General features: G+C 56.2%; 1 protein-coding gene across 1 annotated transcript; it reads left to right on the plus strand.

Moving 5' to 3' along the window:
* The first annotated feature begins 9,237 nt into the window (after positions 1-9,237).
* Positions 9,238-10,689, plus strand: POU3F2 (POU class 3 homeobox 2). Its single transcript, XM_063389693.1, has one exon. The coding sequence runs from the start codon at positions 9,374-9,376 to the stop codon at positions 10,679-10,681; it is 1,308 nt and encodes a 435-aa protein (XP_063245763.1). The 5' UTR covers positions 9,238-9,373; the 3' UTR covers positions 10,682-10,689.
* Positions 10,690-11,551: the final 862 nt, after the last annotated feature.

Below are 11,551 nucleotides of genomic sequence, written 5' to 3' on the forward strand. Positions count from 1 at the left end.
GCTTCAGACCTGAAGGAGAGGTGCTTCTGGAGATCAGGGCTGAAGAACAAGACAATTTACTCTTATCTACTCCACAGCCTCCTCATCTACTCCATTTCTCGAAGTTGTTAGTTAATATAGCATTAAACATAAATGGTTATCAATCCAGTCCAAAAAGTGAGCAAGAGACATTAATAGACAAGAAATGGAAGTTTTTGACAAATGCTAAAGCTCAGGGAGGAGCAGTAACACTGCAATAAGAGAAACTGAGTTTCAATTGAGTTGAAAAAGCAATTATCTGGTACTATACAGTGAAGTGAGAACAAGGAAACGTTTTATGATGTTGCGATTTCTCTTCCTCACAGTTTTTCGAGGTGGGTAGGGTGTTGCTATGACTTTTGCATTTAGCCATGAGGGTACCAAAGGCCACCTCAGCTCTGCTGCACAGTTGGTCTCCCAAAACAGCCTCTGGGTAGTAACATTTGCCTTAGTCTGACTTTTCAGATTTTCTTCAGGAGCTTTCCTGGAGGTTCAGCACAAAAGCAGACACAGCGAAGAGCCATGGAGGCACAACCAGCATCTCACCACCAGGCCAGAGATGCTGCAGGGAGGGCGGAGCTGACAGGGTCGCCTGCCTTCGGCATCCTCCGCTCCACAAGTGAGTACCCATGCATCCCCGCCGCCACATGCTTCCGCCTCTTCTTCCTAATTTTTTTTTCCAATTTATTTTTCCCCTGCAGAAGTCGGGGTTAGGACCCTGAAACCCGAAGCCCTGAAACCGAGCTGCTTGGCCCCGCCGGTGGCACGGCCCCGCCACACACGGCCGTGTCTGCTGCTGGCCCGGGCGCCGCCGGGGTGGGCAGGGGAGGGGCTGCAGCCTGGGGTCACCGCCACCAGCGGGTGACAGCGGGGCTGGGGGTGAGGGAGCAGGGGAGAGCGGATTTCTCACGGGCAGGAAAAGGCAGGATCCCGCGTGCCTGCTTGGGGAAGGGAGGGAGAACCGCTGAGGTTTTTTTCTCGAGAGAAGCAATTAAACTCAAATTAGTTGCACTCACGAGGTGGGAAGATAGCCCCGTCTCTCTGTCCTTACTCCTTGGGGCGGCCCACGGGGGCAGTCCCTGTGGCAGCGTGGCTGCCCGGGCCGCTCCCCAGAGCATCCCCGGGCGGCGGGAGAGGCGCTCCCGCATCTCCCTCCGCACCCGCCCCGCCCGGCCGCGCCTCGCCACCACATCCGGGGCGGTGGGTGAGGGAAATTCAAGCTAAAGAAGGGCTGAGCCCAGGCTGCTCGCCGGCCCCGGGCCCGGCCCGCGGTGAGCCCCCGCGGTTCGGGAGGAGCGGGACGGGCCGGAGCTCTCTGTGAGGCCGCCGGGTGCCGGCGTCGGAACAAGTCCGGTCTCCCCAGCCTGCATTTTAATCCTGAAATCTGGAAATGGAAATTGTTTGATGTATGAGGAGACGTTATCTAATTAGGGCGTAAGAAATTTAATCTTTCCAGCAGGCAGGTCATATAATTAATGTTAATTTAACGCTCAAATTCTCAGTCATTAATTTTTATTCTCTTAAATGTAGTTTGGCAGGGCCCCCTGATCCATGGCAATGGATTTTACTGAATGTAAGAGCACACTTGGTCTTTGGAGTGAATTACTGCAGCCCTTCCTATCCCAATAACAAGATCACATCATGTATGCATTATTAAGCCATGTAATTGAATGGTCCATAGTTTGCATATCAGACTATTAAAGTAATGTGTTTTGCTTTTCTTCCAACACGTAATGTTAAAGCCTTTGCGAATATTTGGTGATTCTGATAATTATCACCAAATTACTACAAATGTTCTCTTCATTAGCGTGATTTCTCTCAAGCATTTTTAAAAAAATGTCAATAATGCATTAAGTGGTGGCTTGTAAAGTGTTTTTTTTTTTAAATAAAACTTGTCAACCACAATTGGAAAAGAAAAGAAAAGAAAAGAAAAGAAAAGAAAAGAAAAGAAAAGAAAAGAAAAGAAAAGAAAAGAAAAGAAAAGAAAAGAAAAGAAAAGAAAAGAAAAGAAAAGAAAAGAAAAGAAAAGAAAAGAAAAGAAAAGAAAAGAAAAGAAAAGAAAAGAAAAGAAAAGAAAAGAAAAGAAAAGAAAAGAAAAGAAAAGAAAAGAAAAGAAAAGAAAAGAAAAGAAAAGAAAAGAAAAGAAAAGAAAAGAAAAGAAAAGAAAAGAAAAGAAAAGAAAGAAAGAAAGAAAGAAAGAAAGAAAGAAAGAAAGAAAGAAAGAAAGAAAGAAAGAAAGAAAGAAAGAAAGAAAGAAAGAAAGAAAGAAAGAAAGAAAGAAAGAAAGAAAGAAAGAAAGAAAGAAAGAAAGAAAGAAAGAAAGAAAGAAAGAAAGAAAGAAAGAAAGAAAGAAAGAAAGAAAGAAAAAGGAGAGAGAATTAAAAGTTGCACGGAAAGGGAACAGTTGTCTTCTAAGATTGGAAAAGACGACTTCCCTTTTTCCCTATTTCAGATAAGTGGCTATACACCTTAAAAGTTTCACTTCATCGGGAGCAAAAGTGCATGCAATCTAAAGAACTGTCGATTGCAGATGATACAGAACAGATGGAGGAACAAAGTTGGAGCTTTTCCCTTTACAGGGAATAGATGGGGACATAGGCAGACAGATAGAGAGATTGATTTGAAAAGATACTGACCTCTCTCCTTCAGCTGCAATTTAACTTGTCCTGGGAGGAGAGGGAAAAAAAAAAGAAAGGGAAAAAAAAAAGAAAGGGGAAAAAACAAAAAACAAAAAAAACCACCAAAACAAAAAACCCTCTCAAGTGAGACCTGCCTCCTCCCCTGTCGGCCTCCTGCCTCCGCCCGCCCCAAGTTCGCACTGTCATCTGAACAAACTGCTGCGCCGATCTCAGAAGGTGAATAATTCTCAATTAACTAAGTAACTAACTTTCTTTGTGCAATCTTGAGTCACTCACTTAACTAAATCTTAAGCCTTCGAGACCCTTCATTATTGCCTTCCCCCTCCACACTATTTTCAAAGTTCAATAGCAAGGCAACAAAAAACACTGCTGCAAAATAAGAGTCTCTTTTAAAATTAAAGAGCTGCTCATTTGCATCGAAGAAGTTATTTTTTCCCCCTGTTTTCAATTATTTAGGCACAAAAAAAATAAAATAAAGGACACCCCACAAAGTCTCCCGCAGCCCGTGTCAGGATCAGTGTCACGGATGCTCTGCAGGGTGCGAAGCCAGTGTGACCAAGCGGGCCGGCTGGATCAGGTGCGCTGCCGGGCTGTGCGGCTCGGGGCATCCCGCCGCGCTGCGGGGCTGCTGCTCCGCGGCCGGCAGCGCTCGGAGCCCGCCGGGCCGGGCCGCGGGGGATGCGCGGCGCCGGCCGCGGGGCGCGGAGGGGCTGCCGCCCGAGGGGCCGGGGTCGGGGAGGCTCCTGGCCCCACCGGGAGCCCGGATCGGCCCGCGGCCCGCTCTTATTTTGGTTGGGAGCGGGAAGCGCTGCCGGCTGGAGCCGGGTGAGCGAAGGGAGGCGAACTGTGTTCCTCTGTTTGGTTTAGGGTCGCGTATTTTTTTCTTTCCCTCTCTCTCCTCTCTCTCTCCCCTTCCCTCCTCACTATAGCAACCAACGCCAGCCTGACAAAAATGCACCCTCTGTGGACAATGGCCCAGCCTTCCTGCTCGCCTCGCTCCTCTTCTTCCTCGCCAAGCGAAAGAAAGTTTCCAGCCCCCCCGGCCCGTTCTCGCCTCTCCTCCCGAGGCAGGCTCGCTGCAAATCCCGCTCGGCCCCGCCGGGATCGAGCCGACCCCCACGTGGAAGGCTGAGAGCGGGGGGGACACAGCAGTCGCCCCCCAGGAGGGGCCCCGTTCCCTAACCCGCCCTGACAGCGGGCTGGCAGAACGCCCCTGGGCCACCGCCAGCCCCGCGCTCGTGTGCGCGCCCCGGCCGGGCGGTGCTGCCCGCTGCCCGGCGGGACCCGGCTCCGGGCTTTCCTGGCGAAAAACACCATCCCCGCACCGGGGGACGGAGCGGGGCAGTGGCGACCGAGAGCCCTCTAAGAAGGCCCTTCCCAGAGTGAGGGCCGGGAGCCGTGCCCAAAAGTGCCCCGAAAGCTGTAAAGAGGAGAGGGAGGATAACGCCGCCCGGCGAAGCAGGGACATCATTTATCTGAGTTCTTCCCGGGGATGTCTGCTTGTCTCCGTCAGGCGCGAGCATTGACAAAACAAACAAAAAAGCAACCGTTAGATTTGCCAGAGAACGCTGGGCACTTTCTTTTTTTTTTTCCTTTTTTTTTTTTTTTTTTTTTATTAATCTAAAATCTGTTGCTGTGTTTCGTCCTGCACAACTCTCCGGACAGAGCAGGCTTTGGAAAGACCTTTTTGAGACCGCTTCCCCGAGCCAGAGAGGCAGAATTGCCTCCTCTCTCCTTCCAATTCACCTGCTTTTCACGCCAAGAGAAACGCCCTTCCAGCTCCAGCACGGGGCGGTCATTTCCCAGCCAGGCTTTTGAACACTAAATTGCAAACTCCTTTGCACCAATCGCATCTGGGTCTGTCTTCGAGAATTCAATAAACAAGCTGTGATAACTCCAACCAGAATTTATCTCGTAGACTGATGGAATTCGTCTTTTTTTTCCCTTTGCTTCTTCTGCTTCTTTTTCCCCCAAGGCCTCATATTCACCACTCAAAATTTAGCAGCCTGCCTTTGATAAATTACTCAAAGTAATCCCTGCAACAGCTAAGTCTGACTGGTTGACGTTGCGTTAGAAGTCTTCATAGCAGTATCTGTCTATAAAATATTCACTTGCGGACTACAAAGGGTGGATCATTTTTAATGACAAGATTCAGAACTGGAGGATGAAGGGAAAAGATTAATATCCGTGAATTCAAATAATTTAATTTCAAATACTGAACTTAGAACATTATATCCAACCAGTTTAAACACTGATGCAGATAAAATAGCAGATTCTCAGATGAATGGAGCGGCCGGAAGAATAGAGTTGTGGGAAATGTTGGAAATGAACATTAATACAAACTTTACAGGAACTTTTTTTTTTTTTTTTTTTTTTTTTTTTTTTTTTTTTTTTTTATTCCACACCTTTCTACGCTCTGTCTTCTGAGATAATCAGTATTCTAGCAGGGCAAAAATGTACGTGATATTACACGTACACATGTATATATCTATATATGCAGGGAGAGAGATACATTTTTTTTTCTCTAGAGATAGGTGGAGAAATCTATTTAGATGGCGTATTTTAATTTCAATGGGTAATGTCAGCTTGTGCAATCAAAGTTATCAATTTCTGTCCTTTTTGTTTAGATTCCTTAGTTAAATGTGTTTGTTATATCTACCCCGAGGAGAAGCAACTTGAAAGTGTAGCTTTTGAGTCATCTTATAAATACATCCCTGAGGCTGCGGTTCTTGCCGCTTTAAGCAGTTTTCATTAAAGCTGCCAGCTGCCTCTTTGTGTAGATTGGATTTTTTTAAAGCAATCACTTGTGAAGCCCCGGCCTTAGTTTTGTCTCTCCGCAGGCCCTTAAAGTTGAAGTTTCATTCATGTCTTGGGTCTCTCCGCCGAATCAGACTCCTCGGAGCAACACTGGAAAGAGCCACACGAAAGCACAGGCTTGAATACCTCATAGAGAAAGGTTAAAAAGGAAGCAGAGATCAAAACAATCCCATCTCACAAAAGGTGCATTAAATGCGCCCCAGCAATAAGCACAAATCTTCCAAGTTGGCCTTTAAAGCGAGCACCAGGAGTCTCACGTTTATTGCACCCAGCAATTCTCTGAGCGCCTCTCCGCGTCTTTGCACTCCTGGCGCATTTCCTCCTAAAACAACATCTAATGGGTAGATAATAGAGACGCGGAAAGGAGGCGCGGGGATTTCTCCCCCTCCTCCTTTCCTTTTAGCTGCGTGAGTCTATCTCAAGGTTTGGAGAGCAGAGTTAAAAAAAAAAAAGAAAGAAAGAAAAAGAAAGCTTTTCACCTCTAAACACAACAGGCATATGCAAATACACGTTCCCCACCCCACGGCCGCACGCCTCCAAACGCGCACAGGAGCGCGCGTTTGGGGAGCGCTCCCCCAGCCCCCCGAGCCGGGGAGGCTGACGAGCGGCGGCTGGAAGCCGAGGCTCGCTAGGAACGAGCCGTGCTCTTGTTTTGCTGCTGGAAATGCAGCTTTCTCTCCGGCACGCACGGAGTTGAAACACCAGGGAGCCCAACATCTCGTCAGCCGGAGCCCGCCGCGGCAGCTGGGGGCGGGTGGCGGGCAGGGGACCCCCAGGTGGGGAGCTGGGGGGGCCGGCGGGGGGCGGCCGGAGGACTCCCGCAGCCCACCCGCGTCCTTCTGGGTGCACCTGATGTGTATGCAGCACCTCGCCTCCCAGGCAGGACTCAGCTCCAGTTAAGTGGCGCTCTATGTATTTTATAGCGAATATTCTCGAGTAGCTGCACTGCAATGAAGGAGATATCAAGGAGGCCTGTCAGTTCAAAGCTTTTGGGGTTGTTTGAAAATCTTCTTCACGTCAAAGTAAGCAGCCCCAGTATTTGAACAGCTGCTTTGAACAGTGAAAAGGGCTGAGCTGAATCAAAACACTGCAGTGTCTGCCCAAGACACCGCATCACCTTCAACCTGCTTTTATGCGAGCAGAGAAAAGGAAAGAAAGGCTGGTGAGACCTCTAATCCCGCGGGGTCAGCTCCGCCAGAAAGGGGCCACATGACTGTCTCTTTTACATCCCGAGCGGCCCGGACCCGAGCGCCGACCGGAGCCGGAGCCCGCGGCGGGCAGCGGCGAGGCGACAAGACCGGCGGTCGGGCGCTCGCTCCCCGCTCCCCGGCGCTCCGCTCCACGGGGGGAGACGGGAGCGGAGGATGCTTAAGGAGCGGTATTAATGACACGGCTAACAATGATGGGGAGGACGAGGAGGTGGAGTCTGCGGCGGCTCTGAATGCACCGGCCGCGCTCCTCGCTGCTCCCAGCTGCGCCTCCATAGGCGTGCGCTCCGCCGGGGAGGGGGCAGGAGGGACGGCGGGGGGCTCTGCCGGAGAGACGGGGTTTTGTCCGCCTCCTAAGGCCGCGGTGCTACTTCGATAACTGTGATTACCGTCAGCCCGTGAGCTCTGCCGCTCTCAGGGGGGCGGTGGGGCTGAGAGGCACGCACGACGGTGACCGTAGCAGGCAGCACCTGCCAGAGGCCGGCCGGGACAGAGAGGGCCGGGGAGGGGGGACAGGAAATGCACGAGTGGGGCAGGCCCGGAAAGGTTTTTCCCCCCCAGAAAAGTGTCGGTTGAATGTCGCTGACCCCGTGTCCCGTGTCCCGGTCGCGGCGAGCCGCGGGGAGCGCGGTGCCGACGGCACTCCGCGGGGACCAGCCGTGCGTGGGGAGTGCCCTCGCCGTGGGGCCGGGGCACAAGGGAGGCCCCACGGACGACCACCGGGGTAGGTCTGTGCTCGGCGAGCACCGCACGCTGGAGGAGCCCGCGTGAGAACCTCGCTCTGAAAATGACGCGTGGCGTGGCCGCTCGTGTCTCGTCCACGCACGAACTTTTGGCAGCGGACCTGGAGGCGCGCTGGCGGGAAAGCCGCCCCCGGCAGAGCTTCGGCGGCCCCAGAGCGGGGCGGGAGGGCTGGCCCGGGCGCGGAGAGCAGGGCGGCTCTCCCAGGACGGTCCCCGCGATGCCTTGGCAGAAGCCTGCTGCGGACTTGCCCTGTTGTTTTGTTTCAACTCACTGGTCTACACCTAATTGGGAAGAGAGAGACGAGAAAATGAGCATCAAATTATAAAATTCCTGGGTGCCCAGTTGTTTACACACGGAAAACAAAAGGCACAGCTTCACTTCAGAGACACTGACTTCCCTCTCCGCAACCCTCGCAGAACAGGCAGCATTGTTCTTCGCCTGCACCTCCAAGAAAGGGAAAAAAAAAAAAAAACAAACCAAACCAAAAAACCCCACCAAACCTTAGGAAGAATCTCCACTCTTTCGTGGACAAAGTTTGCACCCCCCTCCTCCTCTCGTTCTCTTCCTCCCTCCCTCCCCTCCCCACCCTCCGGCAGAAGGAGCTCTTGATACGCCGCTAAACTAACGAAACGAGGTAACTCCTGCTGCGCCCCTTGTCTCAGGGCACTGGATATCCTGTTTATGCTGCTGCTGTGTATATGTTTATGTGCAGGAGCCCATCCCCCCTCTCCCCCATGCAGAGGAATATTTCCAGGCAAGGAGCCTTTCCAGCGCTCACGTTAAATACGATGATTTATAAACAACCCACAGAAGAAAGCTGTTTCTTGTTAGTAGTAATAAATTCCCCGGTCCGCCCTATTGTGTTATTTCGATGAAGATAGCGGGAGCCTGCGACGCGCACCTACCCCCGTGAGCAGTTTATTTTCGAGACAAAGCTATGGCTTTCGGCTCAAAAATGGGCAGCCAACTCTTTTCGCGTCGGCCAGCCTGGCGCTGCTTATTCCTAGGAAATCCGAATCCAGTTCCAGGGTCTCCTTCCTTCCTTCCTGTCCGGGCCGCAACTTCTTTTCTTTTCCCTATCCCCCTCTTTTTTCCGCTATTTTTTTTTCCACCACCCTCTCATGCCCATCTTCCGCATCCAAGCAGAGTCGCCAGCGCCGCTGAGGCGGTCCCGCAGGCATCCCGTCCCCACGGGACGGCACAAGCAGAACAAAACCACCTCCGCGGTGCCGAGGTGCGAAGCCCCGACGTCCCCGGAGGAGCGGTGCGCTCCGGCGACCACCGGGTGCCGGGAGCAGGGCAGAGCCGGCGGACGGGAAGGGGCCCGCCCGCTCCCCGCCCCCGGGGGCGCGGCGCTCCCCCGGCCGCTCCGGCGGGGCTGGGGAAGTTGAGGGCGGGCAGAGGGGCACCCCCGGGCCGCAGCACCCACTGCGGGGCGGCGCGGCCGCGCTGCGCGCAGAGACGCGCGTCGGGGCGCGAGCAACAGGAGCCGGCGGGCGGACCGGCGGACCGCCGGCAGCATCCCCCCGCCGGCAGCATCCCCCCGCCGGCGGTGCAGGGCGGACCGGGGCGGGGCCCGCGGCGGCGGCGGCGCGCCCCTGCCCTCCGCTCCCCCCGCCCCGCGGCCGCCGCTCCCCCGCGCCCCGTTCCCCCTCGGAGTTGGGTTCCAGCGGGGGCGGGCCGGGGCGGGCCCGGGGCGGGGCGCGGCGGGCGCGGAGCGCCAATGGCGGGCGGCGGCGGCGGCGGTCGCCGGGAGCGGCGGCGTCCGTCAGGGCGCGGGGAGCCAATGGCGCGCGGCGGCGGGGCGGGGCGGCCGCGCGTGCCTTCGCAGTGGGCCCCGCCGTGCGGGCCGGGGGGGCGCGGGCGCCGCGCGGCGCCCGAGGCGAAAAAGTAGCTGTCAAATGCGCGGCGCCTTTAACCGGCGCGATCAGTGCGGCTCGGCGAGTCATGGCGACCGCAGCCTCCAACCACTACAGCCTGCTCGCCTCCGGCTCCCCCATGGTGCACGCCGAGCCGCCCGGCGGCATGCAGCCCGGCGGCGGCTACCGCGACGCCGGCGCCCTGGTGCAGGCGGACTACGCGCTGCAGAGCAACGGGCACCCGCTGAGCCACGCTCACCAGTGGATCGCGGCGCTGTCCCACGGCGGCCCCGGCGGTGGCGGCGGCGGCGGCGGCGGCGGGGGCGGCGGCGGCGGCGGCGGCGGCGAGGCGCCCTGGTCGGCGGGCGCGCTGGGCCAGCCCGATATCAAGCCGGCGGTGGTGCAGGCGGGCGGGCGCGGCGACGAGCTGCCGCCGCCGCCGCAGCACCCGCCGCCGGGGCGGGCGCCGCACCTGGTGCACCACGGCGGCGGCGGCGGAGGGCACCACGCGGCGGCGGCGGCGGCGGCGGCGGCGGCGGCGTGGCGGGCGGGCGGCGCGGCGCACCTGCCGCCCGGCATGGCCGCGGCCAACGGCGCGCAGGCGGGGCTGCTCTACTCGCAGCCGCCCGGCTTCACCGTCAACGGGATGCTGGGCGCCGGACAGCCGGGGCTGCACCACCACGGCCTGCGCGACGCCCACGAGGAGCCGCCGCCGGGGCCGCCGCACCACGGCCCCGAGCACCCGCCGCCGCCCCATGGCCCCCACCCCGGGGCGGCCGGGCCGGCACCGTCCGCCGCCGCCGCCGCGCCCCCCGGGCCGCCGCCGCACCACGACCCGCACTCCGACGAGGACACGCCGACCTCGGACGACCTGGAGCAGTTCGCCAAGCAGTTCAAGCAGCGGCGCATCAAACTGGGATTTACCCAAGCGGACGTGGGGCTGGCGCTGGGCACCCTCTACGGCAACGTCTTCTCGCAGACCACCATCTGCCGCTTCGAGGCCCTGCAGCTCAGCTTCAAGAACATGTGCAAGCTGAAGCCTTTGTTGAACAAGTGGTTGGAGGAGGCGGACTCCTCCTCGGGCAGCCCCACCAGCATAGACAAGATCGCGGCGCAGGGCCGCAAGCGGAAAAAGCGCACCTCCATCGAGGTGAGCGTCAAGGGCGCGCTGGAGAGCCACTTCCTCAAGTGCCCCAAGCCCTCCGCCCAGGAGATCACCTCGCTCGCGGACAGCCTACAGCTGGAGAAGGAGGTGGTGAGAGTGTGGTTTTGTAACAGGAGACAGAAAGAGAAGCGCATGACTCCCCCGGGAGGGACGCTGCCGGGCGCCGAGGACGTGTACGGGGCCAGCAGGGACACGCCGCCGCACCACGGGGTGCAGACCCCCGTGCAGTGAACTCGCGGCGGGGGCGCCCGGCCCCTCCTCCTCCTCCTCTTCTCCTCCTCCTCCTCCTCCTCTCCTTCCCCCAACTTTTGATTGTCCTTTTTTTTTCTTTTTTTCTTTTTTTTTAAATTTTATTTTCTCCTATCTTAAAAAAAAAAGACAAAAAATCAAAAAAAGAAACAAACGCGGAAAAAAAAGAACACAAAACAAAAAGGGAGCGAGCGAGAGGGCGAGCGCGAATCACAGCGGACAGACAGATAGACAAAGCACCTGCACCACACTGTCCCTTAGACGGTAGGAGGTGTGATGCTGTATTTTGACCTTTCCAGGCGAGTGCCGGTGCACGGGAGTGGAGTGGGTACCGCGCACGGGCAGGCAGGCGGGCACCGGCAGGGCAGCGGCGGGCACCGGCAGGGCAGCGGCGGGCACCGGCAGGGCAGCGGCGGGCACCGACAGGGCAGGCGCAGGGCGAAGCGGTTCGCACAAAACTCCCTCCTCACTCGCTGGCCAAAACATACGGCGCTGCCCTGCCGGGGAGGGGGCGGAGGAGAAGGGGGGACACAGCCACCTCGAGTCCCCTCCGCAGCCCCCTCCCGCCACACAAAGGCAGATCGCATTGTGGAATGTCGCTCGGTGTTGGCACATGCTGCTGTGTTTATTTTCTGTGGATCCCCTGTATGAATATATGAAAAAAAAAAAAAAAAAAGAAAAGGAAGAGAACTGAAAAGCTATCCCTTTTGATGTAGACAGTATTTAAACGTACCAATTTGCACTGCAAGAAAATCGAAGTTTACATAAACAAAATGTTTATTTTTTTCTTTTTTTACCCCCTTCCTTTCCGACCTTAATTTTGCAAATGACTTGCATTTTCCACAGTGAGCG

The sequence above is a fragment of the Prinia subflava genome, chromosome 2 (assembly GCF_021018805.1).
Source record: "Prinia subflava isolate CZ2003 ecotype Zambia chromosome 2, Cam_Psub_1.2, whole genome shotgun sequence".
Classification (NCBI taxonomy): domain Eukaryota; kingdom Metazoa; phylum Chordata; class Aves; order Passeriformes; family Cisticolidae; genus Prinia; species Prinia subflava.

Coding starts and splice junctions, on each gene's coding strand:
- POU3F2 (XM_063389693.1), top strand. CDS start 9,374: ATGGCGACCGCAGCCTCCAACCACTACAGCCTGCTCGCCTCCGGCTCC.